General features: G+C 35.8%; 1 protein-coding gene across 1 annotated transcript in view; it reads left to right on the top strand.

The window, feature by feature from the left end:
- The window catches only part of ADGB (androglobin), a 166,218-nt gene that overhangs the window by 81,404 nt on the left and 67,765 nt on the right, over positions 1-17,049 (top strand). Inside the window, exons 13-17 of the mRNA XM_061206749.1 lie at positions 143-233; positions 4,560-4,689; positions 11,400-11,437; positions 12,303-12,488; positions 13,684-13,747. Coding sequence (XP_061062732.1) covers positions 143-233; positions 4,560-4,689; positions 11,400-11,437; positions 12,303-12,488; positions 13,684-13,747 — 509 coding nt within the window. The remainder of the gene's footprint in view (positions 1-142; positions 234-4,559; positions 4,690-11,399; positions 11,438-12,302; positions 12,489-13,683; positions 13,748-17,049) is intronic.

The raw sequence follows: 17,049 nt of genomic DNA, 5'->3' as shown, positions 1-17,049 counted from the left end.
ATCGTAGTACATTTCTATTTAACTCTATTGAAATTTGCTGGGTAAATAGTTAATCTAATCAGTACTGCATTAAATGTCAAATTTTACATATAATCTTGGAAGATTAAAAAAAAAGTACATCACACTACCTTTTTCTTTTTAGAATTAGTAATAAAGAAGCCTGACCAGTTTCTTGAGATTTCAAGTCCGTTTTTGAATTATAGAATGACTCCATTTACAATTCCAACAGAAACGTAAGTATAGAACATTCTTTCCCATGAATTCATCTTGTTAACAGATGAAGCATTTTGTGATTTGTGTAGTTAAAAATGTATCCCTTGGTGACAAATGTATTAAAGTTTGTGTCAATGCAGTGATCATAGGAAAATAAAATTTTTAGGTTCTATTTCACAGTAATAAACAGTTAAGATAAATTTTGAATTGGTCAAAATGAGGCCTAAATATGTCTGGCTTTACAGTTTTGGCTTCTGTTTTAGAACAACACAGTATTTTGTTTTACTTTAAACATTAGCACTGGGGAATGTTTTTGGTTATTACCTGATAATTAAATCACAAGATCAAATGATTGTCATAAAAACCTGGGAGGTGAAGTCTGTCAGTCTTAGAGGAGAAAAAAAGAGCTAACTAAATACAACAGCAAAGACAATGAAGAAGAAAAAGGAGGAAGGGGAGGAAGAATCCAAATTTACTAATATTTGAATGTGACAATAGGGGTAGAAATAAAAATTATTATCCTGGGTCTAACGTTTTTAATGAGTTCATAGTGGTGAAAAGGAAGTCCACAGATAGCAATAATGAGAAGGAATAGTGGGTGATATGATTATTACCACTTAAAGTGTGGTGATTTGTTATGAAGCAATTGATAACTAACACATGGATATATACATATATCAAGGATTATCAAATCTATTCTTTAAATTTGTGCAGTTAAATGTACTTCAATAATCCCTCAATAAAGTTGTAAAATATAAAAATAAATAATAGTATTTAAAATGGTTAAAAAAATAGGGATTCTAGAACCAAGGAATATAATAACTGAAATTTTAGAATTCAGTGGATGTGTTTAATCACAGATAAGATACAGCAAAAAAGGACAATTAGCAAAGTGGAAAATAGGTCAAAAGATAATATCCAGACTGAAGTATGGAGACCAAAAAAAAAAAAAATGAGGAAAAGTATAATAAAGACATGTAAGAAAAGTTGAAAAAGACCAACATACTTGCAAGTGGGTCTCAGAAGTAGAGGATAGAGAGTTTGGGGAATAATCATGAAATAAAAATATAATGGCCAATATTATCCCAAAAGTTAAAAAAAATCAAGTCAAGATTCAGCAAGTTCTGAAAAAAAGTCAAGTAATGTAAATGCGGAGAAAACTGCCACTAGATAATCATAGTAAAACCATAGACAAACATAATACAATAATACATAGATATAAAGCAGAAGAAATACTGCAAAAAAAAATCAGCGTGGATAAATGTCACACACAAAAATATTAGACCAAAGAAATCTGGTATAAAAAGTATACAGTTTAGTTTTAATTATTCTATTAATATAGATTTTTAAAAAGAAAAAAAAAAAGCAATATATGGTGTTGGAAGTCTTGATAGTGGTTACCTGTGGCGAGGAGTGCTAGCTGTGATTGGGAAGCACATCTGGCAGGGCTTGTGGAGGGCTGGTAATATTAATATCTCTTGATCTGAATAATGGTGATATGGCCATATTGGTGATTTTTCAGCAAGTTTTACATTTATGATGTGTGTACTTTTTTGTATTTTTTTTTAAACTTTACTAGAACATCATTAAAATTTTTGAACGGCTTATAGGTCACAAATATAATGACCATTAGATATGTTTCATCCTTCTCTTAGATATATTAAAATCCACGATAAGAATATAAGTTGATGAATAAAAGCAGTCAAAATTTAGATCAGAAGTCTGTTCATTGTACTGTCCTACTTTTAGAGCTTCGTTACATCATAGCCCGTTAATTTACATTTTATGGACTCTAGTTAAGTTGAAAATATTAGAAACATTATTCAAATGTTTTAACTTAAAGCTCCTGCAGTTCTATGCATCAACAATTCACTGAAAAGTGGGTGAGGAGGGACCCCCTAGGCAGCACTAGTAGACAAACATGGCATTTAGCCATGTCAAGCTTTATAAACAGAAAAAACAATTTGCTGCTTCTTTGGTTTTAAAAATTTGTTCTGCTATGTATTTGCAAATCTAGTTTTCCTCAAACTTTCATTTTAACTTATAAAAATTCTTATTTTATACATAAATTATTAATTTCTATAAAAGTTTTAAATAAATTTAGTTAGCTGAATTTATTTAAACATTTTAAATTGTATTTACAACAGTACTGTATTTTATTTTTGCTTTAACTAATTCTTGAAAAGCCAAAAATCACAAATAAAATCTTGCCAATTATATAAATCATCATTAAAAGTTCAAATAATCAAAATATTTTTTGGTAACCTTGGTTTTTCCTATGTACACTATTAGTTTTTACAAACCAAAATTTTCTTATAACTTAATTATAAACCTAAAATTAAATATAAAGCTACACATTTTATAGCCTAATTTGTTGGATTATGTAACATGCTACACTTCTTTCACCTGTTACAAATACAAAATACCACATAAAGACAGAATTTTCTTAAACTTAACATAAAAATATTAATGCTTTATACTTTTTCTAATTAATTTTATAGTTAGTGTTATCCACTAAAATGATGATTTTACCATTCCAAATAATTTTTGATTATCTCTTAGCTTATTGAGATTGCATATTACTCAAATATTTTGCGGATTGTATGAACCAGAGCTACATACCACCAGGACAAATTTTCTCAGGATTCAAACTGTCACACGCAGGCTTCTAGAATCCCTATGCCAAGAGAGACCACAAATGCGTTGGTTTCATAACCTCAACTTCCAACGTTGACTCTCTTACTTAATTTTCTTATGCTTTCTTTCAGCTTTTTTACCTAATTAAGTTGGATGAAATTCTTTAACCCAGGTCTAGGTGACTTCAACACTTGATTGGATTCAACTAATCTATTCACTGCTTGAACCTGTTATGAATTCCCTAGTATATCCATTTTATCTGGCAGAGCCAAAAGCAAAAATATGTGAATGGCATTTCGTTGTACCTGACTGCTGTACCGTCAGAGTTCTCAGGTCAGCATAAGAGCAAGCCGGTTTTTTGGCGAGCCCTGGAGAATGAGTGGTACGCAACTGCCTTTCCTTGGAACACTGTCACTGTAGCAACAACATGCCCGGTTTGCCCAGTCCTGGCTCCTGGCCTTGTTTTAGAGAATCAGAGCCTCACAGATATGTTTGTGCTACCCTCTAGTGGCAGTTTCAGAGACATTTAGCTTGAGGTGAACCAAGTTTTACAGAACACTAGCAAGGAAAAATCCAAAAGTATGGGAAGTTCTATATACATGAAATTTAATTTTATCTTTGAAACACCTAATATATTTGTACTATAACAAATATCTTTTTATTGTATCCATAAACTTCTAGCTGTGGCAACATTGATTTGGGGTCATGTCAGCAATAACTTGAAAGAAAATACTGTACGCTTGGGTAGCTAGTATAAATATCACAGTTGTAAACTTAAGGGCTCAACATGCATCATTAAATTTTTGACTCCAAGCCCTATTTCACTGCTACATTACTCTGATACTTAATTAAATCACTTCTAAATGCCAGGTTCCTATGTGTTCTGATCATCAACATTCAAAGATGGCCACCATAGCTTTACAATAAATAGCGTTCCAGAAAATTTTTACACCATTGCAGTGACTGATAGAGAATATTGCTTCAGTAGTATATATAGCAATTAAATGTTTTTTAACATGAAGCAAAAGAAATTACTGGTTGTAAAAGAATGAGAATGATAAAATTAAAAAAATCAGAACTTTCTATGGTTGACCAAACATCACTATGCAACGGAATATTATTCAGCCATTCAAAAAGAAGGAAATCTTGCCATTTTTGTGACAACATAGATGGACCTTGAGGACATCTCAAGTGAAATAAGTCAGACAGAGAAAGACAAATACCTTATGATCCCACTTATACGTGGAATCTAAAAAAGACAGACAAGCAAACATGCTCATAGATAGAGAGTACAGGAGAACAGACTGATGACTGCCAGAGGCAGGGCATGGGGGTGGATGAAATGGGTGATGGGAGTCAAAAGGGACAAACTTCCTGTTGTAAAATAAGTAAGTCCTGGGGCTATAATGTGCAGCATGGTGACTATCGTTAATAATACTGTGTTGTATATTTGAAAGTTACTAAGAGAGTGGACCTTAAACGTTCTTATCACAAGGAAAAAAAATTGTAACTGTGTGTGGTGGCCTACGTTAACTAGAATTGTGGTTATCATTTTGCCGTATATACAAATATTGAATCAACATGTTGTATACCTGAAACTAATATAATGTTATATGTCAAGTATATCTCAATAAAAGCTGCAGTTATTTATTAGTAGCTTTAAACAAGAGATTAAGATAACAGAAGTTTTTTTCTTTTTTTTCCATTAGTCATTTTGTACGATCTTTGATTAAGAAAGGGGTGCTTCCAGCATCTGGTTTATCTTCCCTTACTGAAAATGATGAAACTACAACCTTTAGCCAGACAGGCTTAAGTCAGTTGACAAGAAATATGTCTCAGGTAACTATGTTACTCTTATTATTAGCCTGATTCTTAACTATAAAAAATTTTTTTCTTAAATCGTGAAATATATTTTACATAAATGCATTTGAGCAGAATAAAGAATACTGAAAATAAACTTCTTACGTACCCATCTTCTAGATTAGAAAGTGGAATACTCATCTCTCATAGATGTCTCCTGTGTTCTCTTTTTTTTGGGGGGTGCACTGCATGGCATGTGGGATCTTAGTTCCCCAACCAGGGATTGAACCCGTGCCCCCTGCAGTGGAAGCACAGAGTCTTAAACACTGGACCACCAGGGAAGTTCCACGTGTGTCTCTTCTGAATTGTATCTCCTACCTGCCATACAAGGTCTGGTATTTGTCAACTCCACACTCTTCTAATTTTGTCAGTTATGTACACGTTTATGAACAATATATAGCTTGGTTTCATTGTCATCCTCATTTTATTTTTGTGGACTCTTGTATTAATTCTTCTGGGATATCTTAATGTTGTTTATGAGATTTATCTCTTTTGCCACATGTTACAGTTCATTCATTTCACTGGTCAAAGGTATTTAATACATAACTAGTCCACCATTTAAAAACATCTTTCACAGTGTTAATGGCTACATTCATTGCTTTTTGTTTCTTGCTATTGCAAGCAATGGTACCATGACTCATCTTGACTGTCCCTGTACACACAGGCAAGAGTTTCTGTAGTTCCAGGGTTTGTGAACTTTTATGTGTTATGTCTCCCTTTGTCAATTTTCTAAAACACATGATGAATACAACTTATCTCTTTCTGCGTATGAGCTGAGTATTGGCAACAGGGAACAGTGGAAAGCAGAACAGCTGTCTGGGTTAGCACCGTGTGAACGTACAACTTCACGATTTGGTGGTTGAAGGTATACTAAAGGATAGCTGCCAGATAGTTGGGCAGTTCAGGTTACAGGAGTGTCTGTAGACAGGAAGATGTGACCACATGGAATCCGACAATGGGCCTAATAACTGCTGTAACTTCAAAGTAGTAATCAGCATATGTGACATTTCAGATTTTGCAGCAACTCTAATATAATGTAAAATATTGTGATTTCTTTCATGGATAAAGTCACAGTTATTGCCAATAACACTGTAGCTACTCACCTGCATTGATAAATTGAAAACTGAAGAAAACTGAATGCTGAACTTCAGCTAAAGATGAAAATAATCTTTCAAGCAACCATGTTCATGGATTCCTGAAATCTAACCATGGGCCCCAGTGGACACTAGCCTAGGAAGCTCTGTTCTAGGATATGAATCTGGGAGTATCACTGATGGGTCATAGGACATTCACCTTTTAACCTTACAATAAAATGCACTGGATGAGAATTTTCTCTGCACACCACATTCTGGCCAACCCATATATTGTCTGATGTTTCAACTTCTGCCAGTGTGGTAGGTGTGAAAGGGTTTTAATGCATAATATATTTGCATGTTCAAAAATAAAATTATAAGGCATACATCAAGAAGTCTTGTTTCCATGTAAGTACTTCTCCCACTTTCACTGCTTTGCCCTCTGTAGGACACTTTCAGGGTGTCTTTATGTAAATATAAAGAAACACACAATATTCCACCTTTTTCTACTCAAAACTTAATGAAATTTTTTTAAGTTTTTACTTTGTAAATACTGGAGATAATTTCACTATGCCTAAAGAGCGTCTTTATTTTTAAAGTCACATACTATTTCATTATGTGAATGAACCATAGTTGATTTCTACCAACCTCTATAAATGGTATAAGATACATTGGAGGGTACAGAATCACACGCAGGTAAACACATTTTTTAGAATTAGTTGAAAAGCAGAGACTAACAGATGAGAAATCTTGCAAGAAGAATGAATAGACTTAAACATTGTTAAACTTTTTTTCTTAATTTCAAAGTATTGTATGCAATAGTTTTAAAGAGTCAAAAGTTACCAAAAAGATAATCATAGAATAACCAACCTGTATTACCCCTCCTCATTCTTTAGCCTTCCTCCCCAGAGTCAATCACTGTTATTTAAGTGTTTCTTCTGCTATGTGTCTCCATATTTCTAAGTAGTAGGCTTTATGAAGGCAGAGATCTTGATCTTTATCATATACTGTTTCTCCCTCAGCACCTGCAAAAATGCCTAGCACATGACAGACACTGTTACGTATCTGTTGAATGACTGAATTCCGTTCTTTCTCCATCTATCAATTTAAACATTATCTCCTGACCTCTTGCTATAGAAGATAAGGATTTAGCACTCTTGTATTCACTTACCATCTCATACCTCCACTTTCCTCTGTCTTCAAGATTTTTTCATTTCACAAGTTTTTGTCCAATCAGTACTCTAGCTGTGAGGCTGGATACCAGAGCAGACCCCGTTGAGATTTCTTGAGCTGTTACATAATGCTTCTCACCTAATAGGGGTGAAGCTGTTGGGGAAGCTAAGAGTTCTACGAGCCGTAACAGCTGGAGCCCTAACAGTGGAAACGAAGGGCTCTGCATTGTGGCTTGATTGGCAGGATCTCTGACTGAGATGCCCACTGCCCCCTGGGAGTCTCAGTGCCCCTTGTATACTTCCCAGGCCTCTCACAGGGCTGGCTCCTGGCTCGTAACTGGGACTGGCTGCATAACTTGTGGAATGAAAATACAGGGCCCCTTGTTCAACAATTATTAAGAATGTCAAGAGACTGACAGCAGAGCATTACAACAAACACAGGGCCCTTCTGAGCCCAGCGCCCTGAGTGATTACACACTCATGAAGCCGGCCCTGCTCTTGAGCTTGCCTTCGACACACAGTCTGGCTGATAGACTGCAGGCGATAGTGAGGTGTGCCATTTCAGGCCGAAGTACTTAATGAGTCTGCACGTGGCTTTGCAGCTCTCTGCTTCTCCCACAACCATCAGGAAACCGCGTATCCCAGTGGCAAGGCTACAAGATACAGGTTTCTAGATCCCTACATCACAACTGGGAAAGGAATCCCTTGAAAAGGAGCCCCCCAAAATGGGCTGAATATGAGGGAGAAGTTAACCCTATGTGTTGAGCCTTTGAAATTTCAGGATTGGTTTGTTATCTCAGACTAGCCCAGCCTAATATAGTTCATGTTTTTAAATAGCAAAATTACCCCACCTTTGCCCTTAAAATAGATACAAATATTAGGGACAATAGGCCTGTTTTCAGACTTTCCTTAGGAATTAACATTTACTGCAAGTCAGGCATTAATTATTTACCTGTTTCCTTTTCCACCTTCATCATTACTTCAAGCTGTAATAGAAGAAGGATGGTAATAAATAAAAGTATTCTTCTGTTAAAAAATATTCTAGCTGTGGAAGGATTTTTATTGGAGAGACAAATTTCTTTTCTTACACAACTTTTTGTACAAACCAATTACTTCATTTTTTTTTCTATGACACATTAGGAAGCCTCCCCAAACACTCTTTTTAAAAAAAGAAACACCATTGAACAAATACCTTTAAACCGCATTTACCACACAAACACATCAGATAATTCTACCAATGCCGCCTGTTTTCCTGGAGATATCACCCTCTGGAATCCTTTGTTCTCTTGCTCTTGTTCCAACTGATGGAAACTTGCACCTGTCATCATTGGACTTTCTTTTCCCTCTCTCCTCTGATGGATTTTCTAATTCTTGGAAACTAAGCTCTCCTGCTACTTGATACCCTAATTTAGGTGGTGCACATCTTCTAGTACTCCCTGAGAAAAATTGCGTGGGAAGTGAAAATTATGAGGAGTTTGTATGCCTGCAGATGTCTGTATTCCACCCCCTCCCCTGACTTATATTTTGGCGTGTTGTAGAATTCCAGTGTGGATGTTCTTTCTTTCAGAATTTTAACTCTGTTCCTTAACTTTTGTCTTTTACCTTCAACCATTGCTCTTAAGAATACAGATAACATTTTGATTCTTGATCTGTTCTGTATGACTCTTTTTTTCCCCCTCTGGGAATGTTTTAAGACATTCCGTCCATTCTTGGAATAAGAAAAATTTACAATGATTGGCCGCGTAAATGAGTCTGTTTACAATGAACTGTGCTAGGTACTCCATGAGCCCGTTCAACCTGGATACTCACGTTTTTCAGTTCTGGAGAATTTTCTTATACTTTTTCCTCAAGAATTTCCTTTTCTGAGAACAATAATATTGAATACATTCACATTGTTGTGCCACTAACCTCCAGAAATCATTCCATCTTACAAAACTAAAACTTTATACCCATTAAATCATTCTGCATTCCTGCCCCTTTTTAGCCCCTTAATACCACCATTCTACTTTATGTCTCTAGGATTCTGATTACTCTAGGTACCTCATATAAGTGAAATCATACAGTATTTGTATTTTTGGGGCTGGCTTACTTCACTTAATAAAATGTCCTCACAGTTCATCCATGTTGTACCATGTGTCATAATTTCTTTCCTTTAAGGCTGAATAATATTCCATTGTGCATATACATATACCACCTTTTGTTTATCCATACATCCATCAATGGACACTTGATGAATAATGCTGCTATGAACATGGGTGTATAAATGTTTCTTTGAGATGCTGCCTTCAGTTCTTTTGGGTATATACTCAGATGTGGAATTATCGGATCATACATTAATTCTATTTTTAGCTTTTTCAGGAACCACCATACTGTTTTCCATAGCAACTGCACCATTTTATATTCCCACAGAAAGCGCAAAAAGGTTCCAATTTCTCTACATCCTCACCACATAACAGTAACAATAACACTTGTCATTTTCTGTTTTTTTTTTTTTTTTTCTTTAACAGTAGTCATCCCAGTGGCTGTGAGGGTGGTATCTCATTGCAGTTTTGATCTGTATTCCCCTAAGGATGAGTGATGTGGAGGACGCTTTCCATGTGCTTGTTGGCCATTTGTATATTTTCTTTGGACAAATGTCTATTCAAGTCCTTTACCCATTTTTAAATTGGGTTTGTTTATTTTATACTGTTTTTGTAGAAGTTCTTCATATATTCTTGATGTTAACCCTTTACTAGACATATGAGTTGCAAATAATTTCTCTCATTCCATAGGTTGCATTTTCACTCTGTTGATTACGTCCTTTGAATGACAGAAGATTATTTATGTAGCCCAATTTATTTTGACTTTTGCGGTCTGTGTTTTTATTGTCATATCTAAGAAACCAATGTCAAATCCAATGTCGTGAAGCTTTTCACCTATGTTTTCTTTGAAAAGCTTTTTAGTTTTCGTCTCTGAGTCTTTTGTATCAACTTTACATCCAAACTTTCTATTGAATTTATTTCACTTTCCTATTTTTAGTTTCTAAGAACTGTCTCTTGTTCTTGATTGTATTTTTATAGTTTATTATTTGATAAATGAATATCTTCTTAACTTTCTGATATTACTAACTTAAAAATTTCTCCCTATATTATCATTTCTGATTCCTATGAATCTCCCTACCCACACCCATTAGTTTCTTTCTTTTATATGAGACTATTTCCTCAATTATCTAGCAATACTTTGTTGTACACATATATTTAAAGAATTTATGAAATTAAAGAGCTGCTGATTAGAAGAAGCTTTATGGCATGGACAGAGCTTGTCAACTGGAAGTTTTAATTTGAGATAATTGGGGGTAAATGAGCTTCATTTGGGGTGGGACTAGCTCCAAATATCAGATTCCCTGAGGATTTTCCCTGGCTCTGTTCAGTGTCTCAGGTTAAGGGTCCTCTAATCTCCCTGCTGGGTGGAATGTGGTCATAAGGATTGTTATATCCTTATCCACCAGAGTTATTAAAGCCGAGCAGCACAGAGTTCCTGAGAGTCTCAGAGTTCAGCATGTGGATGTTCACTTAATTCCTCTCCTCTCTGTGTAGTAACCTTTCTTGCTTCCCACGGTATCTGTGAACCCAGATCTGGAGACTTTTCATTTAATTTCTCTACTTGAAGCAACTTGCAGTGCCCTGTTTAGGCAGAAGAAGGATAGATGCTAAACCAGAAGGGATTAGGGAGAAGTGGGGATTTGTCTGTTCCTTATATAGACATTCAACCCATCCCTGTATTTTCAACCTGTATCTCATTCTGTCCTTCCCAGATGCCTGCTAATTGTTTCTGGGGTCCTAAGGCGTGGATGGGCTTGCTTCTCACCAGCACTTAGTATTCAGTTTTGTCTACTCTGTTGTCTTCTCCATACACTTTACATCATCCAAAATATCGCCCATCAGTCTGTATAAATTTATACCATTTTGTCTTTTATACTTATTTTAATTGTGTCCCAGAGATAACAGAGTCATACATGTGAAGCTTATTTTCCCTGTTAAAAATTTGAGAAAACATTTTTATAATTTGATATAATCCTTAGGTTCCGTACACTAATTATCAATCATAATCTCATTTTACTCAATCTGTATTAATTATAGGTGCCTCATACCAACTAGTATATCTACTCAGGGATATTATTGTTTTTATTTAACTTTTATTATAAGATTCAAATGTTTAATACACTCACATCTTCTGTATTTTAATGTCACAAACTTAAACTCTCAGCCAAATTCACATCTTTTGAGTTTTAAGGTTAAAAACAAATTTCGTTTTGCGGTAGGTTTTAGTAAGTATTTGTAGAAATCTATTTCTTCAGTGTTTAAAAGACTGTATTAACTCTTTTAGAAACTGTGGTGCTTTAGAGAGCTGTAATGTTTTGTCGAATTTATAAATGGTTTCTTAACGTGTTCCTTTCATTTCACAGGGTAATGCTGCTTCACAAGCTATACTCAGAAAAGGTAAATTAATAATCTTCTCATGACTTTTTTTCACAGACATCAAAGCACAAAGGGGTCTCTGCTTCTCGACAGCTTCTTGCTCTCCCTCCTCCTGGCTCTCAGCAGCCTCCCTCCAGGGCTTCCTCTGATGTGTTGAGTCTAATCTGCTCTGGGCTAGAAAAATCAGATAATCTCACTTGTTAAATTCAAGCTTAAAGTCAAAATAAAAGACTATCTGATTAAAGTCCCATGAGTAAAGTTCTTGTGTCTTAATGCATGCACGTTATGATCAAAGCACTGAAACCATTGCAAATTCCTCAGATCCTAAATAAAGACTTGACCAAGGCTGAAATCCAAAAAAGTGTTATGTGGCACGTGCATATATAACATTTTGGTTCAAGAAAAGTGTGTGAGAACGTTATGCCATTCCTTGATAAACATAAAATAAGATTACGGAATCACTGACTGCAGGGCTTACAGAAATACATCCATCACAATAGATCTTTCAAGTTTTTGCTTCTCCTTCTGTTGTCTGCATCAGCCCCTCTTACATAAATATGTCTGTTTACAGCAGATTTTAAATACATAAACCAGCTAACTTCCGTTATAACTTTAATCTCTAAAGAATGTGCGCACAAATTTATGAAAGTGATTTCAAAATTTCTGGACACTCTGCATGTAAGTTATGATTAAATTCTCCTGAGGGTATGAAAATGGGTCTTTGTATGGACCTCTACAAATTTGAGGCCTGCATGTAAATTATTATCTCAGTAAATATTTTCTCAAAAATAGATTTTGATATGTGAGCTCTCCTCTACAATTTTTCATATCTTAATAATTTAATATTTAACAATTAGGTATGTTTGACATGGTTGTCTTCTGCTGTACACAGATGAACTACCAGACTATGGATTGAATGATGCAGCCCATCCAGCTGAAGGAATCAGTCTGGAAAGAGATTTGGTCAGCCAGACAACAGCAACACAGGAAAAATCGAAGGAGGAACTTGCAACAGTAAATAATGGTGTTTCTAAAGAAATATGGTTAGATTTTGAAGACTTCTGTGTATGCTTTCAGTAAGTATAAATTTTTGTGTGCATTTAATACAGTGGGTATATAAGCTATTCATTTTTAGCTTTCATTTAAAAGAGTTAAGCCAATATTAGTCTGGTGTTGATATACTATCAAACAAAAATATTAGAAGGATATTTACAATAGCCAGGTCACGGAAGCAACCTAAATGCCCATTGACAGACAAACGGATAAAGGACATGTGGTACATATATACAATGGAATATTACTCAGCCATAAAAAGGAACAAAATTGGGTCATTTGTAGAGATGTGGATGGACCTAGAGACTGTCATACAGAGTGAAGTAAGACAGAAAGAGAAAAACAAATATCATATATTAATGCATATATGTGGAATCCAGAAAAATGGTACAGATGAACTGGTTTGCAAGACAGAAATAGAGACACAGATGTAGAGAACAAACGTATGGACACCAAGGGGGGATAGTGGGGGGATGGTGGTGGGATGAATTGGGAGATTGGGATTGACATAGATATACTAATATGTATAAAATAGATAACTAATAAGAAAAAAAAATATTAGAAGGAAATATGGATGAGTTGATTGTCCACATGAAACATGAATAGCCAAACCAGTCTCAGGCCAGTTTCAGCTTATCCTCAAAGACTTATTTGTTTATTAAGATGAAGGCAGTTTATTCACTGAAGGAGATCATTTTTGTCCCTTTCAGGCAACTAATTCAATACAGCTATTATTTTTTCTCAGCTTTATTGAGATGCAATTGACAAATAAAATTGTAAGTATTTAGAGTGTACATGGTGATGAATTGATACACATATATATTGTGAAAAATCCCCCCCCATCAAGTTAACTAACATATCTATCACCTCATATATTTATTTTTTTATTGTGTGTGAGAACATTTAAGTTCTATTCTCTTAGCAAATTTCAATTATACAATATAGTGTTATCAATGATAGTTGTCATGTTATACATTAGATCTTCAGACCTTATTCATCTTATAACTGAAAATTTGTTCCTTTTACCAATCTCTCCCTATTTTCCCCACCCCCAGCCCCTGGCAACCACTTTTTTCCTTTCTGAGTTGTTATTATTTTTTTAACTTTCATCTGTCTTTACCTGTTTTGCCTATAATTATTTGCTTCTGAGAAACTTAACATGTAGTACTGTTTTGTTGCATATGATGACAATAACCTGTTATAAATAATGTTTTTCAGGAGTATATATATTTTCCACAAGCCAAGTTCATATTGCCTTAACTTTCAAAAATCAGAATTCAAGGTAAATAGCTTATAATCTCTTTTCTTTCCCTTCTTACATTTTTAATGGAATCATGCTAGTGAAAAACTCTTTCAAATATATCAAGCATTTCTAAACTTCTAACATAATTATATTTAAAAATTTAAGGGACTTCCCTGGTGGTCCAGTGGTTAAGACTTCGCTTTCCAATGCAGGGGGTTAGGGTTTGATCCCTGGTTGGGGAGCTAAGATCCCACATACCTTGTGGCCAAAAAACCAAAACATAAAACAGAAGCAATATTGTAACAAATTCAATAAACACTTTGAAAAATGGTCCACATCAAAAACAAAAATCTTACATAAAAAATATTTAATTCTCAGGGTCTTCTACTAATCTCTGATCTAGACAATAAGCAAAATTCTTCTGCCTCGTATCCCCAAGTGTGAGCCAGCTGATTATGTTGCGGTGGTTCAATGCTGAGCCGCATTATTATATAAATTCACATAAAAGAAGTTTTGACTTATGAATAAATGAAGGAAAAGCACAAATAAATTCACTACATTTGATTTCAATTAGTGTTTACTGACTTGCACACAATTCGTAAAATATAAGCACATTTTCACTATCATTTCTGTTATTTTTGCCCACGTTCTTCCCTCTGCCTGGAGTTCATTCTTCTTCATCTTTATTGCCTTCATCTGGCTAACACCTAGAAGTCCTTCAGAAAAGCATGGATGTCCTTGACCCTGTGAGACCTCCTTCCCTGCCTGTAGAGTCTGGGTCAAGTACCCGGACTCCATGCACTCTGTATGACTGTCCCCACCCCGACACTTCCCTCCCTCCATCCTAACTGCATGGTCACTTCTCTCTGCCCCTCCACCTACCCAGCCACTTCCCGTCAGCATCTTAAGGAGGACTCCGTCCTTTTCTTTACTGTTGCAGTACACGTCCTGGCATGAGGTAGGAGCTTGGTTAAAAAAAAAAAAAAAATTGTTGAATGAATTAATGAACAAATGTCACATTGAGTGGAATTTTATAGAAAACTATGAAACATATCCTGGGAAACTAAATTGTGCTGAAACTTGCATGTCACTTGTATGGGGCCCTGCAAGCCCCCAGTGATACTCCCCCGACATCTCCATGAGCTGTATGCAGAGCTGGGGGAAGTAGGAGGCTTGGTGATGACTTCTCCATTTGCACTTGTACTAGATGAAAATGCAGGCAGAGAAAACCATTTGAGCATCCCTCAAGAGGTGCTCTGTAGCTGGTTGCCTGCTCTGAAAGTAAGAATCAGGTCTGTAGTAGTGACTGGGGTGGGGTTTGCAAGGGTGGCAGAATGGGTGACCTGGTTCTGAAGTCTATCTATAAAAACGCCCAGAGGAATGCTTTGATTTTATGAATATTACAAAAAACAAAACAAACAAACAAAAAAAAACCTGTTAATTGGGAATAGCGGAACCCAGAGTACGGTATGAGAATAATATACAGTTTACAGTTAACTTAGGAATGTTGTCATATTCAAAATATTGGCAATATTTAAATGATAGTCATTTATAGGTGCTGACTCTGTTCCTAGCCCTGACCTAGGTTCTTTATTACATCGACTCCTCATAGCAAACTCAATGAAAGGACAGTTATTATTATCAATTTTCAGGTTAGGAAACTGAGGCAGACCAAGTTTGGGTAAAATGCCCAAGATCACCAAACTAGTAAGTGGCACAAGCGTCACGAGAACTGCGTTTGTCCGATGTAAAACCTGCGCCTTTCTCACTAGTACCCCTTTGGAGGAAGCAGATGAGTGGCTCTGGAGCTAGACTGCCGGGTTTTGAATCTAGATCGCATCTGAGGCGGGACTTGAGCAAGCTATTTAAGTTCTCTTTGCCTCAGTTTTCTTATTTATACAATGGCAGTGAGAGACCAACATCATAGAGTTGAGAAATAAATGAGAGAACATGTGTAAAACACTTAGGAGAATGCCTAATACTTAGTAAGTGAAAATAAATGCTGGCTGTCGTTACTATTACTAAGAGCAGTTTGCATATGAGTTTTTGTTATACATCACCACCCTAATATATAGGTGTATGTGTGTTCGGAAAATGGCCAACTGTTCTTTATTCAGATCCTATTTTTATGGAGTGATGGTAAAAAGAGAATTTTATTTTCCTTTTAAAGTCCCAGCTTAGCAAAATAAAATGACGGCATCCATTATGAGTCCCTTCATTCCCCTGAATTTTTTTTTAACATCAATGGTCTGAGAAAATGATGACTTTTTCTTAGAGGATGTTTTAGGTACCCAAACTTAACAGCCTTTGATATGGATTGTTCGTGGTCTGAGGCCAGGCAGTCCTGATTTTAGTGGCCACAGGCACTGCCAGCTGAGCTGGAGACACAGAGCCTGAGGCCTGTCTGCTGCACATCCCTTAGCTGTCCCCTGGGAGATGTCATGGGGGTTGGCAAGGGGCTCACAAAGGTGTCTGGTCCCCGCACCAGAGCAGAGCCCCTGAATGTGGCCTCGGGGCCACCTCACCCTCAAATTCTCAGGCTCTTTAAAATGACAACAAATGATCTCTAGGCAGAATCCCCTACTCAGCCACACAGGCTGCGCTGGCAAATGCAGGGCCCTTCATAGTTTTAGATGGTGTTTGAAACAACTGCCTCTATCACCAACATGTGGCAGCCAAAAGAAAACAAATGAAATAAAGTGTCTAATGCTAACTATTGGAAGACATTGAGGGAAGCGATCATTTTAAATAGTTACATTGTACCAAGCATTTCTAGAAGTCTTGTTGTATTTGATTAATAAGGGTTTCTTTTTTCACAGTATTGCTAGAGGTTTTTCTTTTGTATTGCAACTTGTGATTTAAATATTGTTGTTCAATAGTATAGAAAGCTTTTAAAGTATAATGACAAATTAACACACTTACCATGTACCATCAGTCAAAATTATGCTGAAGCACTGGGAAATTGAAATGCAATAATAGCCCAATAATTGTGAACATCGGTATTGGAGTCAGGTAGATAGATAGACCTACTTTTGAATCTCAGCTTTTCTACTTGCAAGTGCTGTGACCTTTGGCAATTTACTTACCCTCTCTGTGTTTCAGTTTCTCCATCCATAATTATGGATATTAACGGTACCCACATAAGGTGGATTAAAATCATATTCATGTAGTCCTTATGTGGCTGTCCACTAAGGGACATTCCAGTTGTGCTCAGTACTTTCTTGCATGCCCAAAACAAAAATCCAGTTTGGTTCATTAGCGTACAATGGGTATATTTCTGAAGATCTTGTAGAAAGAAGGAATAGAGGGTTTATATCAAAAACCACCAAGTAGCATACCTT

The sequence above is a fragment of the Eubalaena glacialis genome, chromosome 12, assembly GCF_028564815.1.
Source record: "Eubalaena glacialis isolate mEubGla1 chromosome 12, mEubGla1.1.hap2.+ XY, whole genome shotgun sequence".
Taxonomy (NCBI): Eukaryota; Metazoa; Chordata; class Mammalia; order Artiodactyla; family Balaenidae; genus Eubalaena; species Eubalaena glacialis.
This window is presented reverse-complemented; position numbering and strand designations above follow the sequence as displayed.